The sequence below is a fragment of the Rhinopithecus bieti genome, unplaced genomic scaffold (assembly GCF_001698545.2).
Source record: "Rhinopithecus bieti isolate Rb0 unplaced genomic scaffold, ASM169854v2 scaffold_5273, whole genome shotgun sequence".
Classification (NCBI taxonomy): Eukaryota; Metazoa; Chordata; class Mammalia; order Primates; family Cercopithecidae; genus Rhinopithecus; species Rhinopithecus bieti.
This window is the reverse complement of record NW_016805057.1, coordinates 1,378,821-1,395,962: the sequence shown is the minus strand read 5'-3', so window position 1 is coordinate 1,395,962 and position 17,142 is coordinate 1,378,821. Positions and strand designations below refer to the sequence as shown.

Here is a 17,142-nt window from a genome sequence, read left to right as displayed (position 1 = left end):
GAGCCCAGCAGGTCGAGGCTGCAGTGAGCCGTATATGTGCCACTGCACTCCAGCCTGGGCGACAGAACAAGACCCTGTCTCAAAAAGTAATAATAATAAAGGATGAGTTTGACCTTCTCTCATTCTCTCTCATCATGTGATGCCTTCCTTGATGTTACAATGCAGCAAGAAGGTCCTCAAGAGCCACTTGATCTTGGACTTAACCTCCAGAACTATTAGCCAAATAAATTTCTATTCATTATATATTATCCAACAGGTCATAATCTGTCATGGCAGCACAATAGGGACTAAGACAGCTTCCTAGAGACCTCCCATGAGATTCTAATTTACTTTCTTACCCTACTTTTCCCCCATACTTTTCACATACTCTGCTTCAGTCATACCAGAACCCTGCAATCTCCAGAACTTGCCTTGTACTGACACCTCCTTCTCTACCTCAGAAACATCTCTTCCCAAATTCTATACATCTCCTAAGACACTTCTTCCAAAAGCTTTTCCCAATTTCCTCTACATTCTGAAATCAGCTATTATATGCCTCTATCATCAGTCACATTGTATTTTGGTTCATACTTATGAATATATCTCATCTGACTTAGCCAAGTCCATGTTTCCAGCATCTGCCATACAATAAACACTAACTGTTTGCGCCAGGCGGGGTGGCTCATTCCTGTATTCCCAGTGCTTTGGGAGGCCAAGGCAGGCAGATCACTTGCAGTCAGGAGCTCGAGACCAGCCTGCCCAATATGGTGAAACCCAGTCTCTACTAAAAATACAAAAATTATCCAAGCATGGTAGTGCGTGCCTGTAGTCCCAGCTACTCAGGAGGCTGAGGCAGAAGGATCCCTTGAACCCAGGAGGTGGAGGTTGCAATGAGCTGAGATGGTGCCACTGGTCCAGCCTGGGTGACAGAGAGAGACTCTATTTGAAAAATAAATAAATAAATAAAACACTAATTGTTTGGATTCTGTTTAATGCAGAATTGAATTTTATGCAAAGCTGGAGAAACGTTTTAAGTGAACAATCTTGTAGCTTGAAATATGATCTATATGGTGTCAACACCCCAATTTATAGCTCCAGCCACAAATCTCCCCTGAAAGTACAGACTAATAGCTAAAAGCCTATTCAGAATCTCTACCTGACACAAATATATTCCAATTTCAATTCCTGGACTTCCTTCCAAATCTGCTCCATCCACATTCTTACCTATCTCAGTAGCAACTCCACCCTTCCAATTATTTGGCAAAAAGCTTTAAATTATCCTTCTCTCCTCTTTATCTTGCATCCCATATACCCTATCTTTCAGTAAATCATGCTGTCCGCACCTTTAAGGTATAAAAGCACTTCGTTTTTTCACTGCACTTCGTTTTACTGAGCTTTTTGCAAGCTAAGGGTCTGTGGCAACCCTACATCAAGCAGGTCTATCGGCACCATTTTTCCAACAACAATGTGCTGTCTCTGTGTCACATTTTGATGATCCTCGTAATATTTCAAACTTTTTCATTTTTATTACATCTGTTATACTTTGATGCTACTACTGTAATTGTTTTCAGACACCATGAATCATGGCCATATAAGATGGTGAACTTTATAAATGCTGTGTATGTTCTAACTGCTCCACCAACCGGTGGTTCTCCTCTCCCTCTCCTCAGGACTCCCTATCCTCTGAGACACAATATTCAAAAGTAGGCCAGTTAATAACCCTATCATGGCCTCTAAGTGTTCAAGCAAAAGGAAGAGTCGCATGTCTCTCATTTTAAATCGAAAGCCAGAAATGATTAAGCTTAGTGAGGAAGACATGTTGAAAGCTGATACAAGTCAAAAGTCAGGCCTCTTGTGCCAAACAGCTAGCTAAGTTGTGAATGCAACGACTGAGAAAGGGTCTCACTCTGTCAGCCAGGTTGGAATGTAAAGGTGCAGTCATGGCTCATTGCAACCTCAAACTCCTGGGCTCAAGGGATCCTCCTGTTCTGGCCTCCTGAAGTGCTAGGATCACAGTTGTGAGCCACCGTGCCTGGCTGAAAAGCTCTTGAAAGAAATTCATAGTGATTCATAGATAGTGATTCCTCCAATGGATCTGAGCAAAGTAGATTAAAAACCTAGAAAGGAGGTTTTGATTCACTATTCAAGACACCATTAAGAACATTCATGATTTATGGAAGGAGGTCAAAAGATCAACATTAACAGGAGTTTGAAAGAAGAAATTCCAACCCTCATAGATGATTTTGAGGAGTTCAAGACTTCAGTGGAGGAAGTCACTTCAGATGCAGTAGAAACAGCAAGAGAACTAGAATTAGAAGTGGAGGGGCCGGGCACAGTGGGTCATGCCTATAATCCCAACACTCTGGGAGGCCTAGGCAGGTGGAGCACGAGGTCAGGCGATTGAGACCATCCTGGCTAACACGGTGAAACCCCACCTCTAATAAAAATACAAAAAATTAGCCGGGCATGGTGGCCAGCGCCTGTAGTCCCAGCTACTTGGGGGCTGAGGCAGGAGAATGACGTGAACCCAGGAGGCGGAGCTTGCAGTGAGCCAAGATCGCGCCACTGCACTCCAGCCTGGGCAACAGAACGAGACTCTGTCTCAAAAAAAAAAAAAAAAAGTAGAGGCACAAGATGTGACTGATTTGCTGCAATCTCGTGGTAAAACTTTAATGGATGACGAGTGGCTTCTTATGGATGAGGAAAGAAAGTGCTTTTTTGAGAGGAAAAAAAAGTCCTGGTGAACACTGTTGAAATGACAACAAAGGATTTATAATATTATACAAACTTAGTTGATAAAGTAGCCTCCACTTCCTGGGCTCAAGGAATACCTCCTGCCTCAGTCTCCCATGCACCTGGGACCACAGGCATGCCACTATGTCTGGTTAATTTTATTTTTTTTGTAGAGACGGGGGTCTCATTTTGTTGCCCAGGCAGGTCTCAAACTCCTGGGCTCAAGCAATCATCTTGTCTCTGCCTCTCAAAGTGCTGAGATTAGCTAGGTGCAGTGGCTCACGCTTGTAATCTCAGCACTTTCAGAGGCCAAGGAGGGTGGATCGCTTGAGGTCAGGAGTTTGAGATCAGCCTGGCCAACATGGTGAAACTTTGTCTCTACTAAAAATACAAAAATTAGCCAGGCTTGGTGGCGGGCACCTGTAATAACAGCTACTCGGGAAGCTGAGGCAGAAGAATCACTTGAACCTTGGAGGTGGAGGTTGCAGTGAGCCAAGATTGCGCCATTGCACTCCAGCCTGAGCAACAGAGACTCTGTCTCAACAAATCTAAAAACATAAATAAAGTGCCGAGATTATAGGTGTGAGTTACCCTGCTCAGCCTAAAGTATTTTTTAATCATGGTATGTAAGTTGTTTTTTAAGACATAATGGTATTGCATACTTAATAGACTATGGTATAATGTAAAAATAACTTTTTTGCCCCATATGATCTGCAGGAAAACATACCTTTTACATGCACTGGAAAACCAAAAAAAAAAAAAAAATTGTGTGACTTGCTTTACTGCAGTGGTCTGTAACTGAACCCACAAGAGCTCCAAGATATCCCTAGATCTAGAATCCAACTACTTCTCACCATCCTTTGGGCTTCACCTTGGTCCAAGTCTCCAGTGTCTCTCATTTAGACAAGTAATTACAATAGCTTCCTAACCCGTTTCTCTTTCAGTCAGTTCCCACCAACAGACACATTAATCCTCTTAAGTAAATCAGATCATGTCAATCCCCTGTACTACCCACTTCACAACAGTAAAAGTCAAAGTCCCACGATCTATAAAGACATACCAGGTCTTACCCTCTTCCCCTATCTTCTACAATTATACTCCAGACTCAGTCCTCTGTAGCCACGCTGGTTCCCATTTTGATGTATAGCTTCTAAGCCTCAAGGCCTTTGCACTTGCAGTTCCTTCTGCCTATACCCCTATTCTCCCAGATGTATGCACGGCTGTGATCCCTCACCTCCCTGAAGTCTTCGCTCATATGTCACCTTTCTTATGACTAACAATGATATTTAAAACTGCACTACTCGGCCGGGCGCGGTGGCTCACGCCTGTAATCCCAACACTCTGGGAGGCCGAAACGGGCGGATGCCTGAGCTCAGGAGTTCGAGACAGGCCTGGCCAACACGGCGCAACCCCATCTCTACTAAAAATATAAAAAATTAGCCAGGCGTGGTGGCACGGGCCTGTAGTCCCAGCTACTCGGGAGTTTGAGGCACGAGAATTGCCTGAACCCGGCAGAGGTTGCAATGAGACTCTCTGCAGAGATTGCATAGGCTGGAGTGAAGTAGATCGCGCTACTCTTCACTCCAGCCCGGGCGACACAGGCACTCAGTCTCCAGAAAAGAAAAAAAAAAAGAAAAGAAAACCCTTCACTACTTACCATTCTTCTTTGTTTTATCTCTCTCCACTGCACTCTTAACCTTCTAATGCACAATATTTTATTTCGTTTATTGTCTGTCTTCCTACACAAGAGAGATATTAATATTAAGCTCCATAATATTTTTTGTATGTTCTGCTCACTGCTATATACCTAAATTCTGGTACATAGTTGGAATTCAATAAACAACTGCTAAATGGAATTAACAGGCAACAGGAAAACATTCTAATCAGATATATTTTGAGATACTAATGACCAGACTCCAAGAGCGCAGAGGCAAGGCAGAGTGGAGAGAGGAAACGGAGAGATGTATGCACGGCTGAGGGGAGAGGAAAGAACGGGGAAAAAAGGTAAAGGGGTCGACCCACGTGGAAAAATAGCCTACCTGGAGGGTTGAAGGACTTCTGATGCCGAGGAAACCTATCAGAAGACTGTCTCCAATACCATGATGTCGAAGCGTGGAAATTCCAAGGCTGGCCGTTGGGCTGAGGCTGAGAATCAAGAGGGGACTGGGCGTCGAAAGGGGGTTGCGCCCCGGGAAGAATCTGGGCGTCGAAGGGGGGCGGCGCCCCAGGAAGAGACTGGGCCTCCATGGGGGGCTGCGACTCAGAGGAAGGTTTTGACCCGGCTGCGGGAAGCGAGGACGTAATCGGTGGTGGCGGAGGCGGCAGCATTGCCCAGAACACCCAGCTGTCCCGTGGCAGGGCAGTGTCGCTCAGGGGCCCTAACGTGGGAGTCAGCTCGGGAGACGCACGCCACCCGGCTGGAGTCACGAAATCACTAGCCGGCTCAGCCATACCACCTGCTGGGTCCGGAGTCTAGCACGCGACTGTGGAGCAAGCATTAGGCGTCACTTCCTTTACTGCGAACTACGCCTCTCAGCCAACCACAGGCTTTACGTCATTGGTCGGCGTCGGGAAACCTTCCATTCTTTGCTGCTGATCGCGGGATTCCATTTGGGTAGGTTTGACGTTCGTGGATAGACTCGTATCTGTGACCAGTATCAGCCACCGCGGATGGCAAGAGACCTAATCGGACCGGCCCTGCCGCCCGGCTTCAAGGCCCGTGGAACAGCGGAGGACGAAGAGCGGGACCCGAGCCCTGGTAAGCGGCGGCGTCTCCGCTGCCCTCCAGGCCCATCCACCCGCTCCCTGGCCCGGCCCTGCTAGCTGAAGAAAGTCGGAGGCCTAGGAGGGCTGAGGAGTGGGGAGTGGGCGCGGCCCGACCCGAGAGAACTTTTCTTCCCAAACGGTAGCAGTGGGGAGGAGGCTGGGGGACCCTCCTAGAAACCGAGCTTTTGCGTGGTTTGGCTTCGTGATGATAATACATTCTCATTTAGCGCTAAATAAGAGCTGCACGCTGCCCTAACTGACTGATACCCATTCAGTCATTTAAGCCGTATAAGGAAAAGACTATTTTCCCATGTTGCAAATGGGTACGCCCAAGCCCATGCCAGCGTCTAGATCATACTGCTAGCAAGTGATGGAGCCCGACTTAGAAGGAAGCGTTTCTCCTAACCTCTGTGCCATATTGCCTTCTGATTTACAAGAACCTTGCAGATCCTGTTCTCTCCAGCTCCCGACCTGCTTTCCTTGCCTCTCATTCTGTTAATTGCATCTGACACATCAGCCCAATACTCAATCCAGCCTGAGTTGCTGCGCAGTTCCTTAACGCTCTAGGCTTCTGGGCTTCCTCTGGTCGCATTTCTAAACGTAACTGACAAACATCTCCCCATCCTTCAAGGCCCAACTTAAATGTCACACCAATAAAACCTTTCCAAATTCCCCAAAGCATTGTCACGCCTTTCTTTTTGCCCTCGGGTTTTTTCCTAATTACATTGCATATTTAGTACACTATATTTGAATGATTTGTCGACATAATCTGTCTTCACCATTGCACTATGGTCTTCTACCTGAACACGCAACAGGCGCTTTGTATATACGAAGCGAATGCTTCTCAGATTCCGCCATGCATACCTATCTGGTTTAATGTTTATTCACATTTGTGGACTAGCACCGACAACCCAGTTGGAGAAGAGTAAAGCTGAAAGAGTAACCCTGCCATTTCTGAATCTAATTTTTCTTCCTTTTCTACCCGGAGGTCATGTTTCTACTACAGGCCCCTTTCCAATCTAATTTCTGTTGTAACCATTTTGAAAATTATGCTTTCCAGCCGGGCGAGGTGGCACAAGCCTGTAATCTCAGCACTTTGGGAGACCAAGGCGGGCGGATCACTTGAACTCAGGAGTTCGTGACCAGACTGGCCAACGTGGTGAAACCCCATCTCTACTAAAAGTACAAAAATTAGCCGGACGTGGTGGCAGGCACCTGTAATCCCAGCCACTCGGGAGGCTGAGGCAGGAGAATCGCTTGAACCCAGGAGGCGGAAGTTGCAGTGAGCCAAGAGCGCCACTGCACTCCAGCCTGGGCGATGGAACGAGAGTCTCAAAAAAAAAAATAAAAGTAAAAATAAAAAATTATGCATTCCTTCCCGTAGGAGATAGCTTTAAAAAAAATAAAATAAGGCCAGGCGCGGTGGCTCACGCCTGTGATCCAGCGCTTTGGGAGGCTGAGGTGGGCGGATCTGAGGTTAGGAGTTCGAGACCAGCCTGGCCAACATGGTGAAACCCCATCTCTACTAGAAATAGCTGGGCGTGGTGGCATGCACCTATAATCCCAGCTACTCAGGAGGTTGAGGCAGGAGAATCGCTTGAACCTGGAGGCAGAGGTTGCAATGAGCTGAGAGCGTGCCATTGCACTCCAGCCTGGGCAACAGAGCGAGACTCTGTCTCAAAAAAATAAATAAATAAAATAAAAAATAATGATTTTATTTTAGCAAGAAAAGTTCCATTCGACCAAGGTTGAAGAAAGGTGTGGTTAACCAATTTAGCTAGTTGGGTTCCTATGTGTATGTTGTTGCTGGTTCACCACATTCCCTGATTTTTTTTTTTTTGGGGGGGGAGATGGAGGCTCACTCTGTCGCCCAGGCTGGAGTGCAATGGCACAATCCCATCTAACTGCAACCTCCACCTCCCGGGTTCAAGCAATTCTCCTGCCTCAACCTTCTGAGTACCTGGGATTACAGGCACACGCCACTGCGCCCAACTAATTTTGTATTAGTAGTAGAGAGGGGGTTTCCCCATGTTGGCCAGGCTGGTCTCCAACTCCTGACCTCAGGCGATCCACCCACCCCAGCTTCCCAAAGTGCTGGGATTATAGGCGCGAGCTGCCACACCCGGCCCATATTCCCTGATTTTAAACTAAGGCAGGATTTGCAGATAAGCAACCACCAACTCCTGCATAGATAATTTTGTTATGGTTTGCTTCCATCATTCTACCAGCTTTTATGTCAAGTACATCTTTCTTTGTCTGCTCTCTTCTGTTTCTTTTATGTGTTAGTTCTCCGCTTCCCCCAGCACTTAATGCCGTGCATGTGTAATATTTGTATTGCCCTCTACTTGAAGGAGTTCCATTACAACCTGCCTGGCACATAAAAGATTCTGGGTCCAGGTGCGTTGGCTCACACCTGTAATCCCAGCACTTTGGGAAGCCAAGGCCGGTGGATCTCGGGGTGAGAGATCAAGATGATTCCGGCCAACATGGTGAAACCCCGTCTCTACTAAAAATACAAAAATTAGCCAGGCATGGTGGCGTGTACTTGTAGTCCCAGCTACTCTGGAGGCTGAGGCAGAAGAATGACTTGAACCCGGGAGGCGGAGGTTGCAATGAGCCGAGATTGCACCACTGCACTCCAGCCTGGCGACAGAGTGAGACTCTGTCTCAAAAAAAAGAAAGAAAAAAAATTCTTCGTATATATTTGTTGAATGACTGCTCTTCGTCAAGCACAGTATCTTACACATAGTGTCATTTTTAACGCATAATCCCCCCTGCTATAATTCCATTCCCTTCATAACCTTCTAGATGGCTGAACCTAAAACAGTTGCCAAAAAATCTTCCCATACCATTTTTATTTCGTCTATCTGGATTTTTAAGAAGTTTGCCAGTACCAATGGCTTTCACATCCACTGTATCACACCATAGAAGCTGCACTTGGACCATCTTTCAGTTACTACTGGCATCACCCCCCCTCCTACAACCAAAGAGTAACTGCATGTTTTCTCTTTGGTAACTGGCTTCCTTTCTTGGTACTATATTACTTTTTGAGATTCATTGATGTAGATTAGCATTATTATAGATTGTTGAAGTTCATAATCTGGTCTTTAAACAAATAGAATTATTATAGGTTGTTTCTTTACATTGCTATATAGTCATCCATTGGATGAATGTTCTGCAATCTATCCATTTTACATTGGATGGACATTTGAGTAATTTCTATTTGGAGGCTATTATAAAATGTGCTGCTCTGCATTGTAGTATATGTCTTATGGTAGATACTCCCACCTTCCAAAGTCACCAAAGTTCTCAGCATGTATGAGAATTCTAGTTGTTCCACATTCTAATAGTTTTTTCTTTTAAATCCGGTGGTTTGTAGCAATATCTCATGGTAGTTTTAATTTGTATTTCCCTGGTGACAAATGAAATTGACCACCTTTTCATGTGTTATTTGACCATATGGATACATGCTGTGTTTGGTCTTTTGCTTATTTTTCCATTGAGTTGTCTGTCTTCATATTGATTTATAGAGTTCTTTTTATAGTCTGAATATGAGTCATTTTCCAGATAGGTGTATCAGAAATATCTTCTCTAATTCTGTGGTTGTTTTTTCACTCATGTTGGTATGTTTTGATTAACATAAGTTTTTAATTTTAATATATTCTGACTTTTAATTTTCTTCTTTTATGGTAGAATTTTTTGCACCCTGTTTAAGGTATCTTGCCCACCTCAAGGTTGTAATGCTGTTCTATGTTTTTTTCTAAAAGCATTATTGTTTCAGCTTTCACATTTATATTTGCAATTCATCTGGAATTGATGTTTGTGTGTGGTGTGAGATAGGGATGAAAATTTTTTGCCCCTGTAAGGGTATCCTGGCACCATTTATTGAATAGACCATCCTTTCTCCACTATCACCTTCCATCAGGCAACCATATATATGCATCTAGTTTTTTTCTTGTTTATTCTGGTAAAATATACATATCTATCATATTAGCCATTTGTAAGCATATAGTTCAGTGGCACTTAGGTACAGTCACATTGTTGTGCAGTCATCACCACCATCCATCTCTTAGAACTATTTTCACCTTCAAAACTGAAACCTGTACCCATTAAACAATAATTTTCCATTCTCCCCTCTCCCCCAGTCCCTGGTAACCACCATCTACTTTCTTTTTCTGTTAATTGGACTCTTCTAGGTACTTCCTTTAATGGAATCATACTGTACTTGTCCTTTGGTTACTGGCTTATTTCACTTAGCATGATTTCTTCAAGCTTCACTTATTGTAGCACGTTAGAATTTCTTTTCAAGACTCAACAATATTCCATGTAAGTATATACTGTACAGACTACATTTTGTTTATTCATCTGTTGCTGGACCCTTGGGTAGCTATGTATGCTATTGTGAATAATGCTGTTATGAACATGGGTGTACAAATAATCTGTTCAAGTTCCTGCTTTCATTTCTTTTGGTCGTATATCCAGAAATGGGATTGCTGGACCATGTGGTAATTCTACAACATTTTGAGAGGCCGGGCATGGTGACTCATACCTGTAATCCCAGCACTTTGGGAGGCCCAGGCAGGTGGATCACCTGAGGTCAGGAGGTCAAGACCAGCCTGGCCAACATGGTGAAAGCTCGTCTGTACTAAAAATACAAAAATTAGCCAAGTGTGGTGGCTTGCACCTGTAGTCCCAGCTCCTGGGGAGGCTAAGGCATGAGAATCACTTGTACCTGGGAGGTAGAGGTTGCAGTGAGCCAAGATCGCGCCACTGCACTCCAGCCTGGGTGACAGAGCGAGACTCTGTCTCAAAAAAAAAAAAACAGTTTGAGAAACTAGCATACTGTTGTCTACAGCAGCTGCACCATTTTATGTTCCCACTAGCAGCGTACAAGGGTCTCAGTTTCTCTACACCCTCCCATTGCTTGTTAATTTCTGTTTGTCTTTCTTTTTTTTTTTTTTTGTAATAGTCATCCTAATGGGTATGAAGTGGTATCTCATTGCTTTGATTGGCATTTGCTTAACAATTAGTGATGTTGAGCACCTTTTCATGTGCTTATTGGCTTGTGCATCTAGTTTTAAGAAACTTGGGCCAGGTATGGTTGTTTACTCTTATAATCCCAGCACTTTGGGAAGCTGAGGCAGACAGATTCTTGATCCCATGAGTTCAAGACCAGCCTGGGCAACATGGCAAAACCCCATCTCTACAAAAAATACAGGTAGTGCATGCCTGTAGTCCCAGCTACTTGGGAGGCTGAGGTGGGAGGATCGCATGAGCCCAGGAGTTGGAGGTTGTAGTAAGCTACGATCATGCCACGGCACTCCAGCCTGGATGACAGAGTGAGACCTTGTCTCAATAAAAAAAAAAGAATAAGAAGAAAAGAAAGAAGCTTGAATTTAAAGTCTAATTTCTAAAAAAAAATGCTCTCTCTCCAATGCCTCACATTTCTAATTATCTAACGATATATATGATGTGATATTCTGAACAATGACCCTATGTCAACAACAACAACAAAAACACGAATAAATAATTTCAAGAATACTTTTATTAAGAAGAAAACCATGTATTTTGGAAAACTGTGTGACTATGTTTATCACATGAGGAGGCCCATAACACCTGAATCCCAAGATTAAGTTTTGCACTGAGCTCTGAAAACTAGCAAAATGAATGAAACTAAGGGATGGGAGGGAACACTCAAACAACAACATGTATGAAGACTTTAAGGCAGGATGGGATATGATGGGCAGCAGGAACAGAGAAGACCATGTAACAGAAGCGGAGAAAGCGAGGGGTAGATGAAATCACTGCTGCTGCCGCTGCCTGGATGGCCACATTCTGGCAGGAAGGCAAATGGGGACTGGAGAGACCACATGAAGGACCTTGGTCTCTATTCCAAGAGCAACAGATGTCACTGAAGTTTTATTTTATTTTTTTACATTTTTACTCAAGTGTAATATGTATATAGATCCTTCCATGCTGCTAAATCAAATGGAACTTTTTCAGTCTTTCTCTTATTACTTAACAGTATTTTAAGATTACCTACTCCTCTTAAAACTCTCTTGTGGCTGGGCACGGTAGCTCACACCTGTAATCCTAGCACTTTGGGAGGCTGAAGTGGGAGCATCTCTTGAGCCCAGAAGTTGGAGATCAGCCTGGGCAACATAGCAAGACTACGTCTCTACTAAAAAAATTTTAAAATTAGCTAGGTGTGGTGGTGCACACCTGTAGTCCCAGCTACTTGGGAGGTTGAGGTGGGAGGATCACTTAAGCCCAGGAGGCCAAGACTGCAGGAAGATAGGATCATGCCACTGCACTCCAACCTGGACCACAGAGCAAGACCCCCTTTTTTTTTTTGCTCTTATTGCTCAGGCTGGAGTGCAATGGTGCGGTCTCCGCTCACTGCAACCTCCGCCTCTCGGGTTCAGGCTATTCTCCTGCCTCACCCTCCCAAGGAGCTGGGATTACAGGCATGCGCCACCACGCCCGACAAATTTTGTATTTTTAGTAGAGACAGGGTTTCTCCATGTTGGTCAGGCTGGTCTCAAACTCCCGACCTCAGGTCATCCGCCCGCCTTGGCCTCCCAAAGTGCTGGGATTACAGGCATGAGCCACGGCGCCCAGATGCAAGCCCCTATCTTTAAACACACACACACACACACACACACACACACACACACACACACACACACACACACCCCTTCTCTTCTGTCGGTTTCTGTGATACCATACTCCCCTCATTTTTGTCTTCTCTTTGGGCAGCTCCTGTTCATCTCGAATAGATTATCTTCGGTTAAACCTTCAGGTGTTAAAGATTCTGAAAGCTGACTCCTAAGCTCTCTTTTTTTATATTTGTACTCTATTTTCTCTTTTAAGTGATGATATTCCCACCCATGGGGTGAAGATTTTTATATAAGAACTTAGATGCTTATCCGACATCTTTGTTTAATGATTCCCAATGAGAGTTCCTATCAGAATCTTTAAAAAAGGACATGAACTTCTAAAACAAATCTTTCAATGTCCTAGCCGGTCTCTTCTTCCCCCCCTGCCCCCGCCCCCCCGTCAGGATTTTAATGTATTCCAAGTTCAGGAGCAAAGACTAAATTACCCCCTCAGTGCCTGGGACTGTCCCAGTTTTAGCACTAAAAATGCCACATCCCAAGAAGCCCTTCAATCCCAAGCAAACCAGCACAGTTGGTCACCCTGTTTCTGTCTTCTGTAGCAGTGCACCTTAAACTTGAACATGTACATGGATTACCCAGAGATCTTGTTAAGATGCCAACTCTGATTCAGGGGATCTGGGTGAGGCCTGAGATTCTGCATTTCTGACAAGCTCCCAGCTGCTGCTGCTGCTGGTGTTGCCAAGACCACAGTGTTTGTGGTGAGGGATGGGAGCACATGTGGCTTTCTCTATCTGCAGTTATGCTGGATTGTTTGCTGGTTTGCCCACTAAACCATGAGGAAAGGAACCATGTGCTAAGCCTCTGCAATCCCCAATACTAGCAGGGTACCCAGCACAAAGTGGGTACTCAGTAGATTCCTTTTGGCCGACTAGAGGACAGAGTAAAAATTCCTGGCCAGGCACAGTGGCTCATGCCTATAATCCCAGCACTTTGGGAAGCTAAGGTGGGAGGATCACTTGAGCCCGGGATGTCAAGAACAGCCTAGGCAACATAGTAAGACCTCATCTCTACTAAAAATTTAAAAATTAGCCAGGTGTGGTAGCATGCACATGCAGTCTCAATTACTCCGGGGGCTGAGGCAAGAGGATTGCTTGAGCCCAGGAGTTTGAGGTTGCAGTGAGCTGTGATCACACCACTGCACTCCAGCCAGAGAGTTAGAACAAGACCTTGTCTCAGAAAAAAAAAAAATAAATTCCTTAAGAGGAGCCCAGGATTTATGGGGGTTAGGGAAGCCAGGACCTGCACGAATGCAGCTAACCATAATCCTTTGTGTGGATTCTGGAAGAAACCTAATGGCTGGCAGGGAAGGGGATTTTGTTTGTTTGTTTGTTTGTTTGTTTTTGTTTTTGTTTTTTGAGACAGAGTTTTGCTTTGTCACCCAGGCTGGAGTGCAGTGACGCTATCTCAGCTCATTGCAAGCCCGCCTGCCGGGTTCATGCCATTCTCCTGCCCCAGCCTCCCGAGTAGCTGGGACTACAGGTGTCTGCCACCACGCCCAGCTAATTTTTGCATTTTTAGTAGAGATGAGGTTTCACCATGTTAGCCAGGCTACTCTCGAACACCTGACCTTGGGTGATCCGCCCACCTTGGCGGCCTCCCAAAGTGCTGGGATTACAGGCTTGAGCCACCTTGCCTGGCCCTTTTTTTTTTTTTTTTTTTTGTAAACAGACTCTCAGTGTCACCCAGGCTGGAGTGCAGTGGCATGATCTCAGCTCGCTGCAACCTCTGCTTCCTGGTTCAAGTGATTCTCCTGCATCAACGTCCCAACTAGCTGAGATTATAGGCCTGTGCCACCACACCTGGCTGATTTTTGTATTTTTAGTAGAGACGGGGTTTCACCATGTTGGCCAGCCTGGTCTCAAACTCCTGGGCTCAAGTGATCCACCCGCCTCAGCCTCCCAAAGTGCTGGGATTACAGGCATGAACCACTGTGCCCAGCCTCTTTTTTTTTTTTTTTTTTTTTTTCAGTTTTTACAAATTGTGATAAAATACACATAACATGAAATTTACCACCTTAACCATCTTTAAATGTACAGTTCAGTGGCATTAAATACATTCAGATGGTTGAGCAACTATTACCACCATATCCACATCTCTTTTCATCTTATAAAACAGAAAGAAACTCTGTACTCATTAAGCAATAATTCCTCATTCCCTCCTCCAGCTCCTGACAAGCACTGTTCTATTTTCTGTCTCTATGAATTTGACTACTCTAAGTACATCATTTGAGTGGAATCATACAGTATTTGTCTTTTTTTTATTTTTTATTTTTTTTGGACTGGCTTATTTGGACTTTTATTTGAACTGGCTTAGCATAATGTCCTTAAGGTTCATCCATGTTGTAGCAGATGTCAGGATTACCTTCAAGTGAGGGTTCCTGAATCCAGTCTGATATCTGCCCTGTGTTCCTCACATTCTGCTGTCCCAGAAAGATCTGACAAGCATGACCAGAGTAAAGAGGAGAGAGGGAGCACACAGGTCTGAGATGGAACAAGTTAACTTCATTTGAATACTCTGAAAATTGACTGCTGGGAAATGACCCTGAAGTCATATCATTAGAAACCCTGGGGTGCAAATATTTTCTCAAGAGTGGTCCACACACTCCATATTCTGTTCATTGGAAGCTGAGTGGAGCCTTGGCCATTTTGACTCTAACTCCAGTCTCCTTATCTGCAGTGACCTTCACCTCCATTAATTTCACCTACATTTGAAGCTGGAGTGGGGAGTCTACCCTACTCCAGCTCCAAAAACATGAATTCAAATCTCATTCTCAGCAAGAACCCCTTATTCATTCATTGTTCCCACTCAAGTTACTCCCATTTCATTTGCTTTTTATTTTTGTTTTTTAACCTCATTGAGCCTTCCATCCCTAAGTACCTCTATCCTTAAGCACTTCCATCTGAGAGGAGTGCTTACATCCCTACTCCTGTTAGACTCCATGGTCCATCCATTCATCCACTCTCTTGCTGGTGCTCTCAACTGCTTTATCCCATTGGGTATTCTGCCAAACCCATCTAATGAAAGCCCAGCCCTGGATCAGTCCAAGTGTTTACCCCTTGTGAGCCTACAGCCAAGCTGCCTAGTGCTGCTAGAAGAAACCTCATGCCTCCACAAACTAATGCTGCTAAAAGTTAGCCTGTTCCTAACTGGGTCCATAGGTCTGTCCAGTAATCTTCACAGGCTTCACCTCCCTTCTCTTCCCCAATCTGCAACCATGGCTTTTTAAAACTTTCCCTTTCTTCTAAAATTGTATTTTTCTGTCTACTTCATTGAACAAGTAAATGCTGTCATAAGAGAACTTCCTCAATTTTCTGTTACTATAGCTAAAAACTTTCCTGAATCCATGCCAAGCTTTTTGTCTGCCCTTTGGTAATAATGGAAGAGGTATACTGCTTCCTTCTAAAGCTAGTCCTTCCATTTTTACTCTGACTCCCTTCCCTGTCCTTAGGGCCGCCTGCCCTTAGCATTTAACCAAAACATCCAAATTTTCCCATCTTTGAAGAAAACTCTACTTCATATCCCCCTCTAGCTGCTCCTTTTTCTTTCTTACTGCCTCTGAGTCTTCCATTTTCTTCTTAACCCGTTGCATTTCTTCTCTCACCAGTCCACTGAGACTCTCACCAATTCAAGGCTCCCTTTTCAATCCTAGTCTTCCTTGACCTCACAGCAACATTTGGCCCCTCTTTCTATCCTCTCTTGGTTCCAACCATCCTGAACACCTTTCAGTTTTCTAAATTTGGTGACTTTTGCTTTCAGGCTTTTGCAGATGCTTTTCTTTCTGCCTGGACTACTCTTCCTCCAGTCTCCACCTTCTTTGCCCAGCTAACTCAGGTCCTAGGAAACATTCTTTGATGTTAACTGCCTACTGCCTGTAAAAGATGGGTTAGGTGCCCCTTCTTTATATTTGCATGACTTAACCATGTCATGGGGTCAGCAAACTTTTCCTGTAAAGGACCAGATAGTAAATACAGTTGACCCTGTAGATCTGTGGGTTCTCAGTCTTCGGGTTCAACCAACTCTAGATTGAAAGCACAATATTCAAGGGATGTGGAACAAAGGCCATAGCCACAGATTTTGGTAGCTGCAAACTGGGGAGCTGGTCTTGGAACCAATCTCCTGAGAATACCGAGGGACAACTGTACTTTTGACTTTGCAGGTCAGTAGGCAAAATCAAGATTATTGTGAAAGTATGTGTATAACAAGAAGGAAGCAAACTTCACAAAATTTTATTGTTGCAATCCAAAACATAATACCATATAATTTTTTTTGTAATACAGGTCTACTAATGAGAAGAATAGAATTGGTTTTGGGGAAGTAACATATCATTTCATCGGGGTTCAAGTTAGCGTTCCTAGTCATCAAAATCAGTTGCAGATGTTCATCCGTTAATGCTGATCTGTAATGAGATTTTATGTATTATGCTGACTTCATTGTTTTGTATGCATAATTCTGTGTGATATGAAAAGGGAAATAAAGTGAAATACAAGGAAGGCATAACTCCTGTTCTCATGGAATTTATAATCTGTTTGGAAAATTATCATTGCAGTAGGAGAGCCTCCTTAATGATGATGACAAGCATCACTGCTTTAGGAGAGATATGGAATAGTTCATTACATGTTCCCAAAATAGTTTTTTGAGATTATTCATAGTTCAGAAGGATATTTATCTATAAAAAAGTGAAGCCAGACATGTCCTTACTTTTATTAGGAGGTCTGTATTGTGGTGTATACTGACTGATACTTTTAATATTCTTCTCTTTTTTCTTTTCTTTTTTTTTTTTTTTTGAGACAGAGTCTTGCTCTGTCACCAGGCTGGAGTGCAGTGGCATGATCTTGGCTCACAGCAACCTCCGCCTCCTGGGTTCAAGTGATTCTCCTGCCTCAGCCTCCTGAGTAGCTGGGACTACAAACACGCGCCACTACGCCCAGCTAATTTTTGTTTTTTTAGTACCGACGGGGTTTCACCATGTTGGCCAGGATGGTCT

The 17,142-nt window shown here is 44.2% G+C and overlaps 2 protein-coding genes across 3 annotated transcripts in view; one reads left to right on the top strand and one right to left on the bottom strand.

The window, feature by feature from the left end:
• NUFIP1 (nuclear FMR1 interacting protein 1) overlaps positions 1-5,206 on the bottom strand; it is a 54,213-nt gene extending 49,007 nt beyond the window's left edge. The window contains 1 exon segment of the mRNA XM_017870985.1: positions 4,752-5,206. Coding sequence (XP_017726474.1) covers positions 4,752-5,163 — 412 coding nt within the window. The 5' untranslated portion in view covers positions 5,164-5,206.
• A 59-nt stretch (positions 5,207-5,265) lies between these two features.
• Positions 5,266-17,142, top strand: part of GPALPP1 (GPALPP motifs containing 1) — a 48,469-nt gene continuing 36,592 nt past the window's right edge. For both annotated transcript variants that reach the window (XM_017870982.1, XM_017870984.1), the window contains exon 1: positions 5,266-5,470. In XM_017870982.1, the coding sequence (XP_017726471.1) occupies positions 5,383-5,470 (88 nt within the window). In that variant the 5' untranslated portion in view covers positions 5,266-5,382. The remainder of the gene's footprint in view (positions 5,471-17,142) is intronic.